Here is a 24991-nt window from a genome sequence, read left to right as displayed (position 1 = left end):
TCGCATCGTATCCCAAACAACCGTTCGACACCTATTGTCTGACTCTCTGTCTTTTGTTTCTCACAGTGCGTACCGTCGTCCACGGAGTTTTATTTATTAACAATTCTCGACACCATGGTTTATTGTACTATACGTTCGTTCTGTCTACGAATAAAATAAACACTGCCCAAATTTTACTAGACGATGTTCCTTTCTTCGACCTAACGACACGCGCATCATGCATCTTATCTCACTCATTCTCTCACACATTATTGTCCATTCGGAACAACGACGTGATATCTGGGATTTAAACACCAGCCGAGAGAACAGGTTTGTACAACAATATGCATGTTTATTATCTGAAAGTTTTACATCTTTAGGATGTCATTGCATAGGCGTGCGCCGCCGAGATTCGAGATTCGTTAATTCTAGTACTTCATATTTATTTACTATTCCATGAAACATCATCGAATCACGACCGTTCAGCCTTTTACAAATATATCTGTGTGTGTATATAATTTCTGAGTTTCGGGCAAAACGTATATCGAGGGATCACAACCGCTTCTTTTACAATTAAACTTATATCGCGGGGAGGAATGACAAGCTGGAACGTGGAGGGGAAGATGGCCGTTCAACTCGGCTAAAACGTGACATTTCAAAGTTCGTTCAAAGTTGCTAAAAAGGGTATAAATATTTGAAATGATCATAACCACGTCGAATATATTAACAGTATCTAATAATCATTGTATAATAAATCGATAAAAGTTTCCCAAATAGAAAGAAAATGATTCGTCTTCGCCGCTTAAATAATGTTTTTAGTAAACATAAATTACAAACATTTATAAACAAATTCTCGCCAATCACTTTATCGCCTAACGATGCATCGAAGTAGATTATTTCACTTTCAGATAATACGCGACTGTTGATGCTTTCTCATTCCCGGAACAAAGTGTATTCTGGCATTATAACTCCATCTAATATAATTTTATTTTTTCTTCTTAAATAGTGTATCGTTCCATATATACGCTCTTGATAAATCTTTTTAAATACTTATTCTCTATACATGTTGGTATTTTAATCGTCTCTAATACTTTCTATACACGTAATTTTCAATTATGCACTCCTTTTATATTGGACAACTCATCGAGAAAAAATACGTAATATTTAACGACTGGAAATGTACGGTTTGCTTTGGAAATACTTTAAAGAAATGCACGTGTCTCGCGTAGCACGAAGAAAATATATAAAATACGTAACAGCTACACTATTCAAGCAAATATCACGAACAACTAAATGCTGCATATGGCTTTGCCCAAATCGAACGTAAAATAAAAATCAAACTATATCCAGAGAAGCGAAACGACAAAACATCTGAAAGTGAAATATTAAGTTCTCAGAAATGACAATCATCCGAGTCTTATTTATCTTACCGCGTATCTTTACCGGAAAATTAAAATCTTTCAGCGACTGAGATTCTTCCTCTTAGAAACAATCCCTTAATAAGTATATTTTGCATCTTAGAGAATTTTCATTTCTGTTAATCTCGCTTTTACGCGTGCATATATCATTCGAATAAAGGCATAATTATCCGCATAGAGACATCACCTTAAAAATACTGGTTCTCTGTTTCTCTCCACCATTTTTCTCCTCGGAGAATAAACACTCTAACATTTCTACAACAAACCTTGGAACGTGCTGTCAATATTTTTAGAATACTGTGAACTAAGATATTTTAAATCTGCATAGGCACGACATAACAAAGAAGAAAAGTTATGGATCGAAATGAAAGAATATCTATGTACATGACGCAGCGCGTTTTGTTAAACGATAATAATTAAATTAGCTGCAAAGCGATGACAATAATAGTAAGAGGAATATTAGGAATAATCAGCAAGTCTAATAATTACACTGAACATTTAACATGGAAGCAATAAATAGTCAAACGAGATTCTCGAAATTTCCTTTAAATCGCAAATGGCGTAAAGGATCACCTGCATCTGGAAGGTGCGGGTAAATAATTCCCAGAAAATACAGAAATGATCCTTGATCGAATTAATGAAAAAAGTGTCACTTGTAATTATTATATTACTTATCTTATTAAAATGTAATCAAGGAAGAGGTAATCTAACACACTTCCCTTGACGTCTTCATGCTGAAACACGAAAATTAATACTCAAGAAAAGTATTGGTAAATTTCAGAGCTGTTTTTAAAACGTTCCGTAGCAAGCACACTCGGGTAGGTTCTACGAATATACGATTAATTTTTTTTAATTACTAATCAGTCAACATAATTATATACTAAAATATCTACATTAAAATCATACGCAAAAAATAAAGTTAAAACTGCGTTTTAAAGTCTTTGACGATCACAAATAATTTCTGACGATCAAACAGCACTATAATATCTCACCCATTGTTTTCTTATTCATTTCCCGGTGTAACTGCTGGTAGTGGTAGAGCGTATTTTACAACATTATGCTCTTAACATTACTCGTTAATATAAATTTTCTTGTCTATTAGTTTAAATTTCCTTAATGTTATGTTTAATATTAGGTTCCATTTATTGAAATTAATGATAAGTTTCCTTAAATGCCAAATCAGTTTACCTAACACAAGAGCATCCACTAACGGCGTCGATGTTAAAAACTGAACGCGAGGCTGTCATTTCTTTTTCACTGGATTCCTCTGTGGTGTAGATGGTCTTGTGCCCTGCCCTGTATTCACTGCTACAAACTGATACTTTGCTTTCTTCTCCGATGGTTTCAATATCTGTGCCCGTTCAATGAGAAATAGGGGTGAATTAACATTTAATACCCACGCAATATACAGTAAAATCGGAAATTCTACCTGAAAACTGCACATTAGGGTCTCATCGACGCTCATCATTCCACCGGCGTTGTCAAATTCTCCGCAATAATTCGGCGCAGAAAACAAAGTAACCAATTGGCGTTTCGCGAAAAATTCGTAACCATCTTCGACAACCTGATGCGCTCTACATATTAAATCCATATCGTGACGATTTAAGAACTTGGATACTACGTCCGGACCGAACGTGAACGAAACACCTCTATCATTCTCTCCCCATCCCTACAACATAAAGAACAAACCCATGGTACGGTCTTCTATTCGATACTATACGAAAAAACTATAAAAACTTGCACTGAATCGACTAATAAACGATCTCATAATGCGGTACGATAATAAAATTTCCTACCTGAACCTCCTTATCCGGATCTGACCATAATAAGTCACACAGAAGGCCAGTATCAGGTACATCAGTCGGGCGCATAATTCTTCTGATTTGTTCCATGTTCTATGAAAACATTAAAGATTCAAACACTTTATTGTAAATATTATTTATCTTTAAATATCTACAGTATGTTTACTTCTTGGACATATGTATATACCTTGAGAATTTATAGAATTATGCTATAGTATAATTTTTCATTATTATTCTCATTAGAGAGAAGAGCTTTTCATTAAGGATTTCTAACAAAGGCAAAAATGAATCCCTCCTTTAGACATAAAAAAATCGGAATAATACAAAATCAATATTTCTATCCATAAAGCTATTAATTCTTCGTTAAAGATAAACACAGCCTGAACTTTTACTCTCTTCCTTCTTAAAGTATAAATAGAAAATCAATAATTCGAGGTTGTGTCTGTTTTTAAATTTCTTTCATTAATGCTTGCTGGAACTCTTTATGAAGCTACACTATACTAATAGCTGGCCTTTCCTTGGAACAAGAATAACAAGACTCTACTTTTTGTAATGGCTTCTAAGAAAATAATTAAAAACATTGTATAAAAAACATTCTATGTACATGGCTATCATTATTAATAAACACTTTGTTTCTATTATTCATAATAGTAACTCATTTAATTCATTATAACATCTTAAAATTAATATAAACTTTATTTTCTATATCGTATACTTATAAAAATGATTTATACTGTCTCTTTAATATATTCTAAAAATATAACACTAAAAAAAATAGGAATTTTAAATATGAATATACTAGAGATCGTTACACCCTGTCGACTTTTCTTAAAAATTCGGTTTAGATTTTTAGTAATTTTGTTTGACGCCCTTCAGAAAAGTTGTCTAATACTTTTTTGTAGGTCGCTATGGACTCTACTTCAGAAAAAAGTTTCAATGAAATATATTCACTATTGTAGGAGTTATGGCTGTTTGAAAATTTTTATGGGGTTTTTCTAACTTTACGGGGTCAAGGAGCAACTTTTTCAATATTTTTATAATTGCTACATATTCTCCACTAAAATACGCGTAGTTTGCTTTTTTAAACATTAAAATCGTCCAATCTGTCGAGAAGTTATGACGTTTTAAAGATTCGCATGAAAATTCAGTGAAACATATCAATGATATGGTCAGACATTATAATTTCTTTAAGGAATTTTTTTCTCGAAACAGAGTAGGATTTCGGGGGTATGTCTATTGACCAAAAATGCTTGCAATTGACCCCTGCAACTAAAAATAATTTTTCCAGAACGATTTGAAATTTTTGAATTTAATTGTTAATAACTTTTTAACGAAGCCTCCATCAAGAAATTGGTATTCTTGATTTTCGTCTTATTTTGGCCTCTAGAATCCTCTATTAAAATTTTTCCCAGGGGTGGCCGAACACCCTGTATGTATTTCGAGAAACGAAGGCGACCGTCGGCTTTTTAAATATAATATTCTATATTTATTTCTGCTATGTACAATTATCGAAATTTTTATTCTAAAAGCTTTCAAGAACGATACTCGGTAAATTATAATAACATATTGTATCACCTGCAGATCCGGACTGAGTCCACCGTGGCAACAGAATATTTTTTCGTCAACGATCGCGGCGATCGGCAAACAATTAAAACAATCCGTGAACGTTTTCCATAATTTGATGTTGTATCGTCTCTTGCACTCGTCGTAGAACCCGTATATCCTGTTTATGCTTGCGCACTCGTGATTCCCGCGCAACAAGAAGAAATTTTCCGGGTATTTGATCTTATATGCTAGCAGCAAGCATATCGTCTCCAACGACTGTTTGCCCCGATCGACGTAGTCTCCGAGAAACAGATAGTTCGCCTCTGGTGGGAAACCGCCGTATTCGAACAATCGTAACAAGTCGGTGTATTGTCCGTGAATATCGCCGCAGATCTTAAGTGGCGCTTCCAATTCCAAAAGGATCGGCTGCTGAAGGAAAATCTCCCGTGACTTGAGGCAAAGGCCGCGCACCTCGCCCTCTGACATTAACACGGTCTTCCCTGGCCGGCTTCCTCTGACTGCACCATAAAAATGTCCACGTTTAAATACATTTCATCCGGCGCCGCGACGAACGCGGGGCTTTGGTAGATTTGTTTCACAGGTACATCGAGCATAATTCTACGCTGGAGCATATGAAGGTGTCTGACTGCCGAGAACCGTTTCAAGGGAGCAAGGGTAATACGATTACTCGGATTCCACGAATTGTCGTGTCCTCCTGTTTGGGTTCTCGTTGCATGTAATACTATCTGATATGTTAGGGGTTGTCGGTCGGAGCAAACGATTTTCGCCGTTCAAGGCCACCGAAAAGCGAAAACGGTCTCTGATATGATTCACGATTGACGAAACGACCTCGAACGCACCTGAAATCGTTTGCTCGGACTTGACATTTTCATCTCGAGCGACGAGATTCATTACTTATACGATAGGTTGGTGCATATGAAGTGTCGTTCTCTTGAAATCTAAGCTTTGTGATATAATAACGTAAGCTAGATGATACTTGATTGACGATCGCCGCGCAGGATATAAATAATATTTGTCGCGGCTTTCAGAGGCAGAGAATCTACACGTACGGACCGGTGCAGATTTGCAAAAATAATCTTATCGCTAAATTCGTCTTCTATTTTCTATTCAAAGTCAACGGTTTCCATCGTGTCTATATGTTTTATAACTTTATAGAAATCCAAGATTCAACGAAATATGCACGATATATGTATTAAAAACGGTTACGTGTTTATGGATTCGACAAAAAAGAAGCGACGTTTCATGTGCATCGACCTAGTATCACATGTCGTCGACTCGTACACGTTCCCAATAGTTGGAAGAAGGATTTGTTTAGAAAACGTTCGAAAATAAATGCTAGACAACGCGTATTTTTTCCTTTCTGAAAAATTATTCTCGCGGGAAAAAACGAATAAGACAGGCGATTCGATAATAAAAAAAAAAAACATCCTAGCTACGTAATATAGGTTTTCTCTTGATGCAATAATCGGGAATACGAAAGCTTGTCGCACACTGTAGTTATAATGCTTCAAAGGGATTAAGCGGCTATATGAGTTCGAATAATACGCCGTACGAACATAAACCTACGGAATACACTCGAAAACAAAAGCTTAGAGCCCAGTTTTATGTAATCACCTGATCGTGGTATTCTGAAAACAGGCTTAAGAGAATATGACTAGTAAAATGGAACCCGTAGCCACCAAATAAGAAACGAAACAATTTCGCGTGCAGATAACTCTCCAGAACCTTGTACTAGTGTCACTGGATTATTTATAGCTATGAAGGAATTCACAGTGCGGTTAAACTGGGCCGATGATGGTTATTGGAAAACTGCATATCGGCAAGGTCACATCAACGAGTATCAAAGCTCCATGATTAATGGAAACAAAGATACAAAATTCGTAAACACCAAAACGTCCGAAACGATTTCTATAAATATTACGGTTATTTATGGAAATAGGGCGAACGATACGGAAAAAAGAAACTCCGTAATTATCGTCGTGGTTATATTTGATCGGACGCGCGATAGTTTGGACCGGTCTCTCTACTCGCGATACGTTACACGATTTATTTCAATAATCTTATCAATTTGCGTACAAATACGTCTTTTGCAGGAAACATTCACGCCAAGATCCGCGAAAACACGTAAACGACGATTCTGCAACGCATGCAGAAACGATCAATTCGTTTCGTTAGAAAAAATTTATGGCTTCATCAAGCGTTTAACATCTTCGTTCTAATTATAATGTATTTTTAACGAAATGTCTAATCGAACAATGACTTGTACGTATTAATTAAGTCTGTCTGCGTAAAGATAGCGAATGCTTTGTGTTTATTTGTAATACTTGCAAGACAAACAAGGCATTGCTAACAAATACGTTAGATAAAGTCAGTGTTGTAATGTACATTTATTAATTGAATGGATATACAAGTACATACTTTAGGTTAGACACATTAAAACCAACGAGGTACATTCAAGTTGTGCTATGAGATCTTGAAAGAGAATATTATCTAATTCTCGTAAAAGATGGCTCATTTATTAATAACAGGTGATAAAGAAGCATATGCCACAGTGTTCTTGTAAAAAGAAGCTAACTCATAAATCAACACTGACAAATATCGTACGGGGCATGCAATTAAACAAATTTGCATTCAAGCGATATATTCCGTGCAAACTGAATCATTAAGAGTTATATCCCTTGCATAAATATAACATGTTATTTGAATAGTTGTTGCTTTACAAACACAGATACCAAACGCTTTCTTGGACATCTAACTTTCACTGTTTATACTGTAGATGCAGAATTTGTAATCTTAATACAGAGAACTTGTATAAAACTGTGAAAAATATGATCGAGGTGCAATAAAACCAGAAAAGCTAAGGGAAACATTAGCGGTACGATGACAAAATCAAGTTAGAACAAAGATGGTATCTTGGGTGAAGTCTGATGTTGCAGGTGCCACAACGCTATAACTAACTTCTACTTCATTGTATATTGTATATCATAAGCAAACGATAGCGAGCGATCACTCACGACGTTGAGGCAGGAAAAGACGCAACTAAAAAACGTAAAGAAAACTACGTGGGATGGTTTCCTTGTTGCGTACCGACAAAATCCGACGAGAAAATATCTTTTAGCTTGGGTTTCTTCTGAACCTGGTCTTTCTGCGTGTGGTATACTTTACCGCGCAGAGTTCCGACACGTAGCATGAGAAAGAGAACAAACAAAAAGAAATAGTTTTGCCTTGTGAGAAAATAAAGAAAAGTAGGGGATAAATCCGTGGACAACTGGTATGTACGAATTACGACTGCAACACTGAGAGATCGATATTTTTTTTTCTTTTTTTTTAATCTACAATTCACGAGAAAAACAAACTTCCAGTGAGCAAGGAAAATCAAGAAAAACCGTTTTGCAGATTTATTAAAAAACACAGACATTAAACGTCGTAAAGTAGATCGCGCACGACTTAATTCCTTCCATTGGCTAAAACGAAACGTATATGCTCGATGTACGCGGCGCGACTTCGTATCGAGCAATTTTCGCAGAATACTTTGGAAAAACTTCCGATTAACCGTACACCAAATCGAAGACACGATTCCCGTAAACAATTACACACTTTCTTTTCATCGAGGCTCTCTTTTTATCACGTACCTTCCAACAATCTTTCTATCAGGTTGTCGACGTTCAACTCGACATCCGCCATTTTTTCTTGCCACTGACTGACTGACCCGATGTTTGTAGTTAGATGAGAGACGTTTGTATACGCATTTACTATGTATGCATATATATACATCTTGTAAATGCATGTATATGTGCGCTGTTATCGACTGCCGGTCCTATATAAATATAAGAAAGATTATGACAAACCAAAGCTGGGAAAAAAAATAATTTAAATTCAAGTATTTACAAAACTCATGCTCTGATTCGTTATTTCTCATTCGTTAACTCGTTCCTTGGCATCTAACTGTAAAACATAAAACAGATTTTTCAAGTTAACGGTTTACCAAATGTTTTTATTCCATATTTTACCCACTTCTAATGCATATTTTACCTTAGCTTTATTTCCATTGTCAAGTTAGAAATAAATCGATTCAAATAAAACTGTATTTCTATTTCTATTCTCATATTTAATAAATCTCACTTGGAAGATAACCATTTAATGTTTTATGTACACACTCTGAATTAATCGAAATAATCGAAAGCAATTTTACCATATATCGTTTGCCTTCCTTATGTAAATAGAAATACGGTTTTGTATAATGTAAAGTTTATTTCCTTTTGATGATAATAAATAAATAAGTGTTACAATTTATACACCGTGAAAACGTATTGTATATCGATAATATTGTTAAATTTGTGAATTTTATCGTAACGCTACACTTTAAATGGCCAATTAGCAGCAAATAAATAATTTTGTTTGAAACAAGATACGATTGCGTTCTAACATAAATATCGTGTCCCTTTAATCAACTGTACCTATTTATTTCAAAATCGTTGAAACGATATTAAAGAAATATGTATTTGATTCAGTGGTAATAATGAATAAAAACAACGTATGTTATTTCAATCGAACATCCTCAAACATGTATAAAATTGTAATTGGGTAATAAAGTTGCAATACATTATATTTACAATAAATAAGAGACATTAATATTTTCGTCTATACTAAAGTGTATAAGTGTAATATGTTTTTCTGTACATTTAATCAATTAAAAAATTAAACTCACAATTCATAAGATTATTGAATAATATTTAACACAATTTGTAAAGGTATTAAATTTTTACAATCACCTAACTAGTTTGTATAACAAATTAATTATAATACAATAGTGTCAATGTACATATTTTTTTTAAAACAATTATTGTAGCTGCAATATGAGATACTCCAGACAAAAACGTGATAATATATTGCTTCAATTAATTAAAAATATCCATTAGTTCATACTAACTTAGGCATATTTCCTGTGATAATCAGGTGGCGAATCTGCATAATCTTGCTGAAGATTGAAAAGTTCAATGTTATTTTTCTGTAAATATTGTAAAAAATCGTGAAAATGTGATAGTAACAATTGTATGCTTCTTTCGTCTAATGTAGTATACGACAACATTCCGCCGAGTCTCACTGCAAGAATAATTTAGATATAGTAATTTTCGTCATCATTTCGTCAAGACATTATCTGACTTGAATAAAAGTAATACCAAATAGCCTTAATAAATGGAATGCACCATATAACTGGCTGGGCAGTGTTTCAGGGTTATCATTCATAATTTGAATGAATTGTGGGCGTTCCCATTTATATAATAATTGCAAACCTAAGGATATATTGAAGTATTCACGAATACCTTTAGTTATTTCTAATACACTTTCCCTGAAAATGTTTAAGTTAAAAATGATGAAAATACAAGTTAATATACATGATACAGACTTTTATGTAAAAATCATTGACATATATACCTAACAGAATCATTCTTTCCTAATGATTTTGATTCTACATAGTCATCCAGAATTTTGTCCACTGTATTCTTTACAGGTAAAGCAGGTAATTTGTGATGTTTTAATATAACCTCTGATTCATCTATAAGTACAAATTTCAATTCTTCTGGGATTTTAATTTTAACTTCGACCTTAGTGAGATACTCTTCTGTTTCGCCGGATGGTTCCAACCGACTACAACGAATTTTGGTCATTGTTTGACATTTCTCACTCAAAGTATTAAATATTTTTATAATACTGATTTAAATCAGACCTGCGTTTTTTACGCGGAGCATCCGAAGTAGAATCATGAGACGACGATGGCATGATAGTACTACTGGTAGTTTTGCTAAATCGATTAATACTTTTTTCAACCGTGGCAACAGGAGTGCTGGCTCTACTATCTGTATCTTTTTCACGCCCACCCTCGCTCCTGCGACCTTGAGTTTTAGAAGAGGTATTGCCTTTCTTATTTTTCTGTGTAGACTGTTGGTTTGAGTGTGCCCTCTGAACCTCTCTTTGTCTTTGTACATTTGCTTCATTGTACTTAAGAACTCTACTTTCCGGAACCCACTCGTCCCAACTGTTACATTAACATACATAAATTCACGTCCTCATAAACGATTAATGCATTCTGAATACTCACTTCTTATTCCATCCGGCGTAATGAATTAAATACTTGATCTGTTTTTCTTTGGTAATGGAGGATTTTAGACATTTTGCTTCATAGATTAATGGACCATGAAAGCATAGAACTTTTTCTCCTACGAATGCCATGATTATTATAAATAAAAAGCAAAAAGAATAAGAATAGTTAATATCCGATTATCAACGTCCATCTAATAGGCAATGGAAATTTGTATACAGTTATATTAAAACCTAATACACGTACCTTCTTGAAATTTACATTTTGGGGGCATACTCGCGTCCTTCGAATTGCTTATTTTGACTGTTGGTTTTTGGGTCGTCAGTTTTAAATATCGTGTAATTTTTGGATATTTCTCAATAATTCGCGCCAACGGAAAACAATTGATTTCCACTGAACAACTTAAAGCATAACTTTGAAAGCGGCGTCCTGCTTTGTCTTACATGTTTTGTACATAAAGGCTGATACGCAATATAGGTGAGGATACTATAGAAATCTAGTCACCGTGCTAGAGATTTTTCATCTATACAATTATCTAACTTGCAGAGAGAGACAGAGAGAGAAACGTAGATTCGATTTAAATTTAATTTAAAATTTAAATATTCGAAATCGTACGAAATAATACAAAATTGAGATCTCAATAATATTTAGTTAAATTAAACTAATACGTGTCGCGTTGAATATAAATAACTAGTAAAACGAGAATAATAATAATACGAGTACAGTTTCATTTTTGTTCAAAGCAAAATTTACAATTTGTAATACCGTTTTTGGTTACAAAAATTTATTGTTTGACTCGATTTATAGTAAATGGCTATAACGAATGCGCATGAAAGTGAATGATACTAGTATGGGTGTACATATTTTATATTTAAACTTTATTTTTGTATATAACACCGTTACGTAAATAAACACCAAAGTGTACGGAACACGAGATGCACTCTCCTCGACAGACGACGCGCGAATGGTTAGCGGTCAACGGCAGCGCCAAGATAAGCAGTATACGAACGACGCGCATGCGCACTTCGTTAAGTAACAGATGAATACGTAACTTTTAAATTAGCACAATAATTAAGCTCTTACACATTTCTGAACATTCGTTTTGTCAAATTCTTATTAGAATCAAATATTAAAGTCTTAAATAGAAATAAAAAAATCGCTTTAGTTATGTAAATTCATAATATTCGGTAATTTACTACTACGTATGAACGCAAACTTTAAAATTAAGTTTATGCGTTTTATTTCTTTTTTTATCCCGTTGTATACGTTAAACGTGCATAAAAAATATTCTTTCTGCGTAGACTTAAGGATTAGTTTGATTCAGACGTTTCGAAATTGTACAAACAACAATTTAAAATCGAAATGAACAAATGTATCCTATTGCTTTTATAAAACTTACAAAATAAACGAGATTTACTCAGTAGGTTCTTAGATGTTTGTACAAAATAAGCAAAGACGAAGGTTATGGAAAATTAAAAACGTCACATCTCCTTATGACGTTACACAAGGTTATATTTTGTAACTTTCTCTTCTTTTTTTTTTTTACGATGTTCTTCCTGCGGGTTGTGCCCGTAAAATGTGACAAAATTCTCGTTCGTCGTATTGGTACATACATTACTCAATTTTTGTTAAGACAATCGATCAGAATCAATTTTTCCTTTTACCATTAAATCTGAACAGTCTTTCAAATAAATGTGAACAGTGGTACTTGAACTAAGTATGAAGGAGTGTATCGATGCACCTCTGAAACGCATTTTTCGAACGATTACGGATTACCACTTTGCTTTTTGAAACAATAATTTATTTTCAATTTTGACTGTCAGGTCGAGGAGTCGGGTCGAGTAAAGATTATAAAAAGTTTTGTTGAAGGAAAAGAAAAAATAGAAAAAGTGCCACTATTCGACAGACTGCCAGAGGCGGGTAGAGTTTCACGAATATCGGGTTAAAAATGAAACGATGGACTGCCATCATCATGATAAGTTATTATAAAAAGATCTTGCGAAGTCTGAAAACGAGGGGAAACGTAGCTTTTACGGGGTATCGTTTGATGCGTTAATGCACTTAACTAACAGAGTCAAATATTAATCAATTAGTCGAAAATGAAAAACTTGCGTCTTGAGACTTCGTAAGATCCTTCGTAAGATTCAGGTAGAAAATATTGTAACTTCTCACTGGTGCCTGTGACCGAAATCACCGACCTTTAACATTCGACAATCATTAATATCATTCATTATACCAGTCATACACGTTCCACGCACTCGGTTTCTCTCTTTGCTTCCCCTCTCGTTGCACGATGCGTATGAAAAAAGCGCGATGCCACCAGTAATTGAAAACGAAAACGAAACTAGTACAATCCTCTCTGTTGCAGATAGGTATTGCATGAATATTGTGCAGAATAACCGTTTGCAAGTTCGTGAACGATAGAAGGATGAATTATGCTGAGATCTGTTACGAGTTAATTGGAGAAACGCTATATGTATGTATATTTCATGAACAGACATTGAAGATTGTACGACGTTCTTTTTCTAGAGTAAATAGTATTCTCTTAAATAAATATATGTATACTGTCGATGCAAATATTGAAGCGACAAAACGCTTAATTCATTGATTTCACTTATACCGTCTATATTCGTTTAAAAATAATCCCCTATAGTCTCCTTTGTACATGCACGTATTAAGTAATTCACATCTACATTATTCTGCACAACATTCATTTGACTATAAAATGTACGTACTTATTACATATGACATATATATATACATATATGTATATATATATATATACATATACACACACATACATATATATATATATATTGTATATATATAATAAGTGAATTTATAAACTAACATTCTCTCGTGTAATGCTTCAATAATAATATTAATAATAATTAAAACTAACTAATCGATATTTTGTGATAACCGTTAATGAGGTGTCTGCAGCATCTCTGTTCTTTTTCTTTTCAATCGGGGTCGTCACGTCCTTATTTGTATATATGTATATATATTTGTATTATTTACAATTGCAGAAGGGTGTGATCATTAATGTGTAGGCACTATGGCTTTGGACGTACACTAAGTTGTACGTTAGGGTACATCCTTAAGAGACTTCCAGTGTAGACAATTCCTTCCAGTGCACTCTTGGATCCCTTAAGGAACATAGAACAGTATTTAGGTTGCATTCCATGCGTTAAGACAAGAGAAATTTTCCACGCCGTTTTTCACGCGGCAGAATTCAAGTTGCACTGGTAGAGAAATTCTCTTTCGAAAAACCCCTTAAATCAGATCCAGAATAGTACTGTATCCTGAATGAATCTTAGACGTTTATCGTTACGATTAGAATTAAATATGCGTTTATATGCGACGATACAGCCTAAGATTTTCTGTTCTCTTTCTTGTACGCTTGAGTTCGTCTCCGTGTTCGCGACCATCATCGAAGAAGCTAATCACCACGAGATGTACATAGCAAGACTGATACAATAGAATCAGTGTAGGATGACAAATCTGCCAAAACTTATTTTCCCTCGTTCGCATCGAGCGATAAATTTAATTATAGTTCATGCATCGTCGAACCGCACGAATTCACTATCGGAAAACTCGACCAATTACAAAAGTATATAGAATAAAAACTATTATGCCTTCCTGCCGTTATTTGTTCTTCATTTTTTTTTTCTTTTTTTTTTACAAACGATTCTTCATCGATAAGCTACTATGCATCGACTGCTTTCAATAAATTTATAATGCATTCTTCCGGACGGTGGCCTTCTGCTTTAAACACGATTTAGAAAAAACAATTCAGTCCCAGTGATAAAAGAAGACGACCGTCCGGAAGTAGAACGTTCATGTTTTTCATTTTAATTATCACGTCGATAGAAACATTACACTAGGAGGGACATATTGATGAATGATTTCGCGCGCTATCGGTTCAATTAATTTTACAATTCAATAACCACAAAATATCTTCGTAGTATGCTGTTCGATACGAGTACAGTCTCTCTTCTCTTTGAAATTCCAAATACATTCTCCTCCATCGTTTTACTCTTACCTCATTTACAATATTATTACACATTGCACAGAAAAATGGCTTCGATTCGCCAGGCAGCTTTACAACTTATTCCAGAAGCTTAATCGGTCTCGACCGTATCAAGTCGGAAATACACGAGAGCACCGCGCTAATATTTGCGTGTGATATGTTTCCCCTCTGCTTCGCGGCGCGTTTTTATTTTTTCATCCACAGAGGTCGAATTTTTAAACTGACCGACATGATACTGTGTGCTGATGATCTGTTAAACGTCTTACGAATCCCGGTTAAAACACTCAGACGCAATACATTCTCGACAAAATACTATTCGGTATTAAATCGTTACGCGAATTGATACGAATCACAAAATCCTATCTATACTTTGTATTTACATCCGCGTATTATCCAATCGAGCTAACAAGCAAAATCATTTCACTAAGTCAGCAAATCGGTTTTCATTCTTGTAAATTTGATTGTATTTTAAACGCAAGATATCCGCGCGATCATCCTGTTCATACGGCATCGATACGAACTTTCCTATCCTAATGAACAACAGACCAAGACGACATTACACAATTATACACTTTCTTGCTCTGAACGAGCACCGCCTGTCAATCGAAAATTCCCAATCAGAATAATACACGTACTCGAAAGCTCAATTCATCGTATTAACAAATTATCCTCTATCCGTTCGAATACTAAGGAGGCGAACTCAGAGTGGTAGTCCAAAAAGACAAAAGTGCTGTCACGATGACGATGACAAGGATGATATAGTTTTAGAATTTGAAATCAAAAAGATCCGAAAGCCCTTCCTCTGTACCTAACGAGAACGAATAGTCGTTTTCGGAAAGAGGTGGTTCCAAGGACAGCAGGTGTTCTCCAAAATCGAGAATACTTAGATCTGTAACAAAAGAGAGAGCAAATGGTGGACTTGTCCAGTGTTATCAAACACCTCGGCTTTTTTAAATTCTAGCTAACTTTCCTAATTTTTTTTCAGCTGCTTTTTCCGTCACCTTTCTACCGTGATATAGACAAATAAGAAATATTTTAAAAGGAGAACGAGACATTTCAATTACATCGCCGAAGAACCAAATATGTCAAACCAATATCGAAATTGTAAAAATTACGCATTAAAGTAGAATTTGCAGCCAGCTGACAAATAGAATACATATTTCGTTGCGTTATTAGAAGCAAAAATGTAACTTTCCCAATTCAATTATAACAGAGTGTTCCAAGTTATCGAATATAAGAAGAAAAATAAGAATATATTTAATACAATTAAGCCAATAATTATTTTCTCCGTAAAACGTACCTTTGCGCGATATGATAGTTGTTGTTTGAAACCGTAACCTAACTAGAACTCTGCCTGTGATGTGATTTTTATTCTTCTAACACACAAGTCACAGTCAGAGCTCCATCAGGGTATGGCTATCCTCCATTGTTGAAAAGGTAGAGGACAATGAGAGAAAGGTAGCTTGAGTCAATAAAACTAAATGACGAGATAAATTACCTCATGCTATCTTCCTTTCAAAGAAATTACTCTCCACGAAAAATTATACAATTTATTGCTAACATGCAACAACGTTTCTTTCCGGTTCATAAATAATTATAAATATAGTATACGACGCTGCAAAGCTTCGCCCAAGAAAGAAACGTGTTTGTTTTCCTTCAAAAATATTCCGAAAGCATAAAGATAATTGCGGTGTAAAAAGCATTTATTAAAAAAAAAAAATAAAAAAATATAAAAATATAAATACATCAACAGAAAAAGTCACAATAATTGCAGATGAAGGGGATATTGCATAGAAAACAACATTCATAGAAAGATATTAATTAATTATATCGCAATGGGTTTAGTAAATAAAGAAAAATATGTGCAAACAACGATCTAACGATTATTAAGGCGCTACTTCATTACACGCCGATATGTCAGAATGTATTAATAACAAAGTTGAAGGACTGAAGAAGTAAATTAAAAGACAAAAAGGTGAAAACAAACTTATCACTGTTTGTACAAAAAATATAAAATTATGTAAAATTATATATATATATATAAATCTTTAATTTATTTTGATTTAAATCACTAATTAAGGAAGTTGTGTTCACCTAATTGCGATTAAGGGCATTTTATGCTCAGCATATGCAATAAAATATAGCAGTACATACAAAAGCGTACATGCAAAGCAAAAATAACATACGTAATAATAATTTAGTTAAATAATCGTACCATTGAGTTAGTAAAAACTTTAAAATTAATATTGCACCAATTATTTTTTCGATTACCGAATTCTATTCGTTCAGAAGTATTCGTAGAACGAATTAAAAAGAATGCGTGATAAATGAAATGGATACACCTAATAAATCCTAATTTAAAATTGAGACGCGATCCTACCTGAAGTACTAATTTGATCCTCTGTTTGGAGTTGGAATTTTCCGCCACCCATTGGTCCGTAATCGTCGGATTCACACAAAAGCGCGTCTCTCATGCCCGCTAAACTGGTAACCGCAGAAATAACTGGAGTACACAAACGAGTATTCAACGAACTCTCGACAGAAGGTACTGGTTCGACCCGAACCCCACTTCCTCCATTGGCCAACAGTTCAGGAGGCAGATAAGGTAAATCGGATTCTTTTGACGAAGGCACAGGTTGCGTCGTCGTGTACCCCGGATTAGGAGATGTTTTAACTGCAGGGTCATCGGGACAGAGGAACACTTCGATTTCTCCATGAGATGACCTCATGTGCATTTGAAGCTGTAACCATATAAATAACATTGTAAATTAGTACTGTATACGCGCAATTTCAATCTCAATGGAAGTTATTTTCGTACATTAACTAACAGTTACCTTTTGTTGACCAAGATTATTGATAGGTTGTGGAACATGAAGAGTGGCTTCTGGTGGAGCCTTCACTGCCATTATAGCCTGGTCTTTGTACATTGGGACAGAACGTAAATCGTGATACGTTACATAAGCGTATTGTCTGTCTGCGCAGAGTTCCCTAAGGTTTTTATCCGCACCGTGAATTAACCGATCCAAAGTGTTTTCCTTAGCTTCTAAATCTGCTACTTCTCTTCTGAGATCAGCAATGTCATTCCTATCATTTGGTAACTGACCGCCTCTGTAAAATACGAACATCGCGTTTATCGTATAATTGCTCGAAAGTATTTCCAGCACACAGTCCAAAGTAAAACAATAAATACATACTTCCATTGTATATTGTTTTTACTTTTCTTCTCCAAAATACCTATACCTTCCAACACGTTTGTAATGTCATATATACGACGTTTCTGTACTTCCAACTTTTCAGATGCTACATTCAAATCTACAACACCGTCCTCGCTGCTTTCAACTAAATGTATGAACTTTTTTGTAAGTAAGCTCAGTGATGTATCATACCGCGTTCGTTCTACCGTTTTACCTAAAACGAACAAATAACATTTCGTTTTTCCTAGAAGAAATAATAGAAATAACGTATTAAGGGAAAACTAAAAATTAGACTTACTTTTGGTAGGCGTGTGGCCAGTTATAGAACTCGATCCGGATCTCCTACGTTTACCTCTAGGAGCCTTAAAGGCAGATTGGCTGGGTCCTGTTGTTCCCATTTCCAAATTCAGTCTTCGTTTTACCGCTTGAACTGATATTTGCTGTAAAAATGTACCAAATTGAACATAGTAAATTATTCAATTCAGTCAATACGATACAACACTAGTGTTGTTTAAAAATTTTTAAGCGTATGTAAATATAAATCTAGAATTATTTACTTCAGTTCGTGGTGGTGGTTGTGTAGGTTTCCTTGTTACTTGATAACAAGGTGTTTGTCCATACTGATGGTCTTGAAGATGGGGACTTGGGGTCTCTTCAGCCACCTTTTGTGCTTGTACTTCATCCAAAGAGCCATCATCCAAAAATTCTGTTTTTACTAAAAACAATGTTTATGCTTATAAACAGAGTAATACATTGAAAGGAAACTAGAAAACCATTTACAACAGTTTGTACGTACTCAATTTGGTCTCTACCATGTCTGGTGTAACAGGCCTGGCAGGATCTTCCAAGACCACCTGTCTCCTTACTCGAGGCATTTTTATAGTTTATAAGAATCTAAAACAATTATGAAAATATACATGAAGTAACAAGATTACGTGGAAACAGTTTAGTGATAAAAGATTTAAGAATACAATACCTACAAAGTCAGTATTTAAAATGAAACAACCATGAATTTGAAATGATTTCCAAGACTCAAATATTAAATAAATAACTGCAAGGCAAATTATATAAAAGTTCTACTGTAATATATTACAAGGAATTCCTTGTATTTTACGTACAAGGTTTTTTTTTTATGAAATCCCCATTTGAGTATGGAGATTATATTCATTTAATCAATATACAATGGCATTTGGTAGAAAAAAATATATACATATAATAACATAATGGAGAATACATGAAACAACTGTTCTACAAGTATGTTTATTAAACACATTTAACACATGAACAAAGATTTTATTAAACACAAAATACAAAATGTATTTCCATAATATTTGCTAATGTATATTCTTCATGCAAATACAGAGTCAAATACATTTTATTTTGATTCGTTTATTTTTCTAATTATTACTAAATATTCGTGCGACTAGATAAACGTAAGATCAGTTGTTGACTCATTGATAAATTGATACAAATTTTTTCCTACTCTCGTTTCGAAATATCAAAATTTCCATGTCTTGCAGAAAACGTGCTGTACATTCCAGCATTGCCCATGAAGGTTAATGACTGTATATTATTCTGGCAGACATATATTTTTCATTTTGTTTCGTACATTCTAACGAGCTGCTTATTATTTCGGACAAGTTGCTGTTTATTACTTATTTAATAAAACGTCGTGCGTAGAAAGAAAAATCGGATCACGAGGTTAAAACACAACGTTTAACGAGATATTAGTACCTTGTTAACCTTGTCGGCAATATGCTTTATTAAAAATTCCATTTATATATAAAAAAAATAACGCCAGGGAGGCGTGAAAATTCGAGTAAAATTTCTATCGATTTTCGTCCGTTCATTCTCGGCTTTTTTTAATGCTAACCATTTGCGAGCAAATTTTGTTTGATCGCGATAGTAATTGTTAGATGCATATTAAAGAACAGACACCATAGGAAAGAACTTTTTCCTTCTTTAAACAAATAACATTTGTAGAACCTAATAATAGAACTTGAATTCCGAAAGAATACCATATACGTATGTCTCGAGAGAAAAAAGGACAAATTTTAATATTAAAATAAAAGGAAAACCTGAAATAATGGGGCAATAAATTAATATTAAAATTACAAGTTTGTCAGAATGAACACAAGAAAACTTTCAAATAATCTATTTGTACAATGAAATTTACAATTTTTATATTGTCTCGGTTTATAAACGGTAGATAATATTTTAGAATGGAAAGAGCATTGCATAAATGTAATCAAATAATGACAGTATTAAGTTGTTGGAAACCTTATCGTGTATAAAAATAATCGTTTTATGGAATAACGAAACGGAAGTGGTTGGACAAGTGGCAAGGTGACAATTCTGCACGAAATGAACATCTGGTAAAAATTGCAGGCCAATTTTTAGCGTTTCTCGATACGAGAGTACCGCAGCTGCAAATGTTGAAAAAGAGTAAACAAAACGAAGTGAAAATGGAAACACTTTATTATGCGCGTATATCACAATCAGTACTTTAAATCTGTGTTTTGGAGTTCTTAGTTTTCATGAGTTTTAAGAACATTAAATAATTCGGAGCAACGGAATATCTTGCTTACATACCTATGCAATGTATAAAGATTTCTAGATTAATTTTTTTATAAATATATCGAATAGGTAGAATTGTAATTACTCCGAGACTAAGGCGATAAGAAGATTATATCGATGAAAAAATACGTTTAAACAATACGCGATATATATATATATATATATTTTCATTATTGTTCTGATTATCTGATTCATTAACAGATGGCGGACATGTACGATCGGTTCGTAATTCGTAGGAAATTACAATTTTAATAATTTTGTGGAAATTTAAAGGTAAAAACCAAACGTCCATTTAAAAGTACGTTATAGCCGTTATCGTCGTATATACTTAACAATAATTTGCAATTTAAGAAAAAGTTTATCATCGTCGAACAAGAAATTCCTTAGAGTATACATTCGTAAGCATTTGTTTGTTCGAATTTCATAATAAGACGTTACTTTCTGGTTTCGAAACAGCGAACGGAAACAATGTGTCCGCGAAAAAGAGCAGAGAAGATCCTAAGGTCCCCGTTTTCAAAAGACTGGTTACGCGCCTGAGCGGACCCACAGTGCGGTCGTACGAGAATTTTCGAAAAAAAGAGCAAGCGTCTCGAGAACACGAGGCAACGTTCCGGGTGTGGTTTAAAGAGGCACGCCGTAGGATCGTCGTGTTACAGCAGCCTTGCGTTGTAAGCAGTTTTAGAAGCAAACTCTCGGTGGAATTGCGTGGTTGTCTCGTTTTCGCACGTTTGGCCGGGTACACACTGTCGACATTCGTCGAGATCACGGAGGCCAATAGCACGGTAAAGCGCATTCGAAGGTTGGGAGCAATGCACGGTTGCGGAGGCATTGATTGGTAGAATGTTATCTCGAAGATAAAACGGACTATGTAACTCCCGCGGACGGCATTGGACGTAAAACTAGCATAGCATCGATTGGCAGACTGGTGCTTTTTAAAACCACGAAATTACCATCGAACCGTACGTTGACATCACGACGTGAATATAGTAGTTTAAAGAGGTGTACGCGTTTAAATCCCTTCCCTTATATAAAAAAGCGTTTATACAGTTGATCAAGCATCGAATGAAATCTGAAAAGTGTGCGTCCATACGAGACAGGAAATATGGTAGAAGCGTCGGTGGATTTCATACAATTATACCGGGCATGCCTCGTGTGCACGAGGCTTCAGGCCCCAGATGTCGGCGACGAACCTTACTGTCCCCCTTTTTTTCCGCTCTTCCGCTCGTAGAAACCGCACAGGTCGCGAGGTCTATCGACAAGACCCAGATCGTTCCCTTTCTCTTATCATAGCGAAGTAGAAAATGCGCGTAGATCAACACCCTGCCTCACACGTACATAGCGAGTTGCGATCAGCTGTTAACGTCGATCGGAGGTACATTAGTTGACTTTCTTTATTGGTATTTGTCGGTTGAATGACGCGTGAAACGTTCGGCCACGAATAAATAACAAACGAGAGGCGATACGTTATTCGCGAAAATCTGGACGCTACGTACCGAAGCGGCCATGCATACGAGAGCAAGCGAACGAACGAACGAACGAACGAGCAAGCGAGCGAGCGATCGGTCGGTCGGTCGGACGGGCGGGCGGGCAGGCGGACAAACGAGGGAGCGCGATTATGCGAGCACACGCATACACGCATAGACACAGGTTCCCGCAGTACTCACACAACGAAGCGTAGGATTCGCACGCGATACGCAGAGCCGTTTAAAGAGCCAAGCCGGGACTAGAGTATCCCTAGTTAGGCGTGCTACCGGCACGCTCACGAGGAAACGTAGAATCGGTGCACGCTTTCGCGATTGATCGCGAGAGATGCCAGCGACTTTCAACGCACCAAATCAGTTGCGCTCGAAATAACGGTCTTCTTTTTCTTTCCTGTCTATGTGCGCTCCAGTGAGCATATCTTTTTTCCACGATTGCGAAAAGGAACATCAGATTCGTGTGCGCGTTGCAGACGCACGCTAGTTCGGAAAACGGGGGGGACTTGGTGTTTTTTTGGAGCGACCTGGTAATTTCTCGAGGTGGAGGATTAACCAGAACAAATGAATATACTGAAACGGTTTGCGCGTGTTTATTCACTTACTTGGCTCTCGAGCGTGCGGTACAAACCGCACAGTATTTTGAGACGGAGGCCCACGCTCTCTTCCGGGAGGTTCAGCCAGCACACGGCGCGGCGCGTGTCACAGCACCGACGAGCGAGGCATATCCTTGCCTCCTCGATGGCAAATACGTCGCCGTCGTGGTCGTGATCGTTGCTTGTCGCGGCGTCAACGGCTCTAGATGCAATTTTCACTGAGGCCTGTCGATGACAGGACAGATAAACGTGCCCGGGACGACGAGAAGTTAACCCGGTCTCCCGAGGCCAACGTACACGAACGTTTCTCTTGCTTTTTCCTTCGGTAATATCATACACGCACTTGGTACATACGATTACTCCCTCGCCCTCTCGCGTTTTATTCTCCCTCTGTCCTTCGTTTCTCAGCTTATACCCGTGTCGTCGTCCTCGTCGTAGCCGTAGTAGTTGCGTGGCCTTTATTTCTTTCTCTGTCCCTTTCCCTCTCTTCCTCTTTTCTATATATCTCTTTCGCTCTGTCTCTCTACCGCACTGGTGCGGTGTCCATTTTCTGCGGGGCCGATCTCGGCAATAGGAACGACAGTCAGGCAGTCTGGGGGCCCGAAATAATCGAGTGCAGGGGCCGAGCCGTTCAACCGATCGACGTGTTTTCAGGTTCCAGGGAATGTAGAGGTTCTAAAGTTCACGATAAGCCCCGCCTCGACATGATCGGTCGACCCACCGGCGAGGAAAACGAACCTTTTCTGTCGGGGTGTCGCGCGCGCACACGAGGCCGGCTCGTGAGCTGGGCGATTGGATGGACGGGGCTGGCTGGCGCGCTGGCAACTGGCTCGGGCTACGAGGCAGATAGACCCGCCTGTACCGGTAGTAGTAACACCGAACCTCGTGTCCGTGCGCTCTACTGCGCTCTCACAGCGCACAATGTCACCGTAGTAGTGGCCTTCTACCACTCTTTCGGTACGTTCCTGAACGCGTTTCTGTCACAATGGTAGTACGTGCTTAGGCGCCTGTCATGTGTCGGTGTGTTCGTGGACGCGCGCCTATACGTACCGGCGCACCGGCGCACCGGCCATCTGCCGGTCGCACACGGGAGTCGTGTACGCGCGCCAAAACCGTCACTTCGCTCTTCTCCGTAACCACCGCGCCGCCAGCTATCACGAATATCCAAAAAGTTCCTAGACTCTCTTGCCTTTCGATCTTTTCACACGATTATCTATTTTAACCACCGATTAACCGGCTACTACCCCGATCTATCCAAACTACGACTGCCCTCGAGCTTTCACGCCAACGTTTGTTTATATGCCTTCGAGTTTGATGTTCCTCGGCTAACACTCCAAGTTCTACTTTTCCAGTATCGTACGTCACGATCGTTTAAACGATAAACGTACCAGGAAAACGACGGATCCATCGGCCACTCCGACAATTTACGTATATATCGAACACACGCGCCAAAACTGTCGCTTTCGTTTTCCACGAAACTGCCACGCAAGCTCTGAGCCATGTAGGTGAAAAATCCCTATACCACGACTTTCACGCGACACGTTCGTATTTGATGGATCGGTTATTCCTTTCTGACATTCCGGAATCTTTTTATATTACTGTCGTTGAAGATTATTACCGTGTCAGTCCGCCATGGTCAGGGGTGTGCGCTTTCAGAACAACGTCCACGCTTGATGTTGGCAGTGAGTCCCTTTAACGTGGGCCTTATCGCGGAGGTAACGGGGGCAAAAAGGAAACTGTAACACACACACACGCACTCCCGAATTATGTAATTCTCTAACCGTTTGATTCCCTTTCTTCGACTACGCGAACTTCCCAAGATTGGGAGGATTCCGATGCCTGTCGTTTCTTGCCCGAAACTAAGCGGGCGGTCGTCGCTTCCTTCACGATGGAGGGGTGTTGGACGCAGGGCCGTACTCTTTACACGTGTAAAATTTCTTGGCCTAATTTTCTTTCCGTCTCGTTTTACGCTCCAACCTTTTCAACATCGACGTAATTTACATTTTCGAGTAAATTTTCACTAATTTCTCACAATTGAGACTATCTTTTTAACCGTGCATGTACGTGCACGTTCAACACCGATCGCCCTGTAGCCAGGCGTCAAATATCTTTATTGGCGGGAAACGTAAAAACCATATATTTTTATTGTATTTTTACAAAAATATACAAATACGTGGTACAACGCATTCTATATCTTCCTAATACTTAAAAGCGTAAAATATAATACATTTATTATACTTTTCGACGAGAG

The 24991-nt window shown here is 36.5% G+C and overlaps 3 protein-coding genes across 6 annotated transcripts; all 3 read right to left on the bottom strand.

The window, feature by feature from the left end:
- Positions 1–310: 310 nt before the first annotated feature.
- Positions 311–8529, bottom strand: LOC143341989 (serine/threonine-protein phosphatase PP1-beta catalytic subunit). 3 transcript variants are annotated; one of them, XR_013079712.1, is made up of 7 exons: positions 8398–8529; positions 7853–7924; positions 4775–5262; positions 3194–3292; positions 2827–3066; positions 2586–2748; positions 311–2131 (listed from the first exon to the last, which is right to left on the bottom strand). XR_013079712.1 is itself a non-coding variant. In XM_076765449.1 (6 exons), exons 1-6 carry the CDS (start codon positions 8447–8449, stop codon positions 2641–2643), a joined length of 1059 nt encoding a protein of 352 aa, XP_076621564.1. In that variant the 5' UTR covers positions 8450–8528; the 3' UTR covers positions 311–2640. The 3 variants fall into 3 exon arrangements, 2 of the variants coding, with proteins under 2 accessions (XP_076621564.1, XP_076621565.1); XM_076765449.1 differs by having other exon boundaries at positions 311–2748; positions 8398–8528; XM_076765450.1 differs by lacking the exon at positions 7853–7924 and having other exon boundaries at positions 311–2748; positions 8398–8512.
- Positions 8530–9313: 784 nt separating this feature from the next.
- Mrg15 (mortality factor 4-like) lies at positions 9314–11243 on the bottom strand. Its single transcript, XM_076765016.1, has 6 exons — positions 11112–11243; positions 10866–10983; positions 10494–10802; positions 10202–10414; positions 9946–10115; positions 9314–9868 (listed from the first exon to the last, which is right to left on the bottom strand). The coding sequence occupies exons 1-6, from the start codon at positions 11137–11139 to the stop codon at positions 9696–9698; spliced, it is 1011 nt and encodes a 336-aa protein (XP_076621131.1). The 5' UTR covers positions 11140–11243; the 3' UTR covers positions 9314–9695.
- On the bottom strand, positions 11111–24585 carry LOC143341796 (transcription factor E2F3). Of its 2 annotated transcripts, none has more exons than XM_076765014.1 (8): positions 22750–24585; positions 18889–18986; positions 18650–18807; positions 18391–18532; positions 18093–18306; positions 17733–18006; positions 17279–17639; positions 11111–15787 (listed from the first exon to the last, which is right to left on the bottom strand). In XM_076765014.1, exons 2-8 carry the CDS (start codon positions 18965–18967, stop codon positions 15663–15665), a joined length of 1353 nt encoding a protein of 450 aa, XP_076621129.1. In that variant the 5' UTR covers positions 18968–18986; positions 22750–24585; the 3' UTR covers positions 11111–15662. The 2 variants fall into 2 exon arrangements, with proteins under 2 accessions (XP_076621129.1, XP_076621130.1); XM_076765015.1 differs by lacking the exon at positions 22750–24585 and adding an exon at positions 19966–19995.
- Positions 24586–24991: the final 406 nt, after the last annotated feature.

Source organism: Colletes latitarsis, chromosome 5 (genome assembly GCF_051014445.1).
Source record: "Colletes latitarsis isolate SP2378_abdomen chromosome 5, iyColLati1, whole genome shotgun sequence".
In the NCBI taxonomy this organism is placed as follows: domain Eukaryota; kingdom Metazoa; phylum Arthropoda; class Insecta; order Hymenoptera; family Colletidae; genus Colletes; species Colletes latitarsis.
The sequence above is the reverse complement of the archived record's forward strand: the minus strand, read 5'-3'. Positions and strand labels throughout refer to the sequence as shown.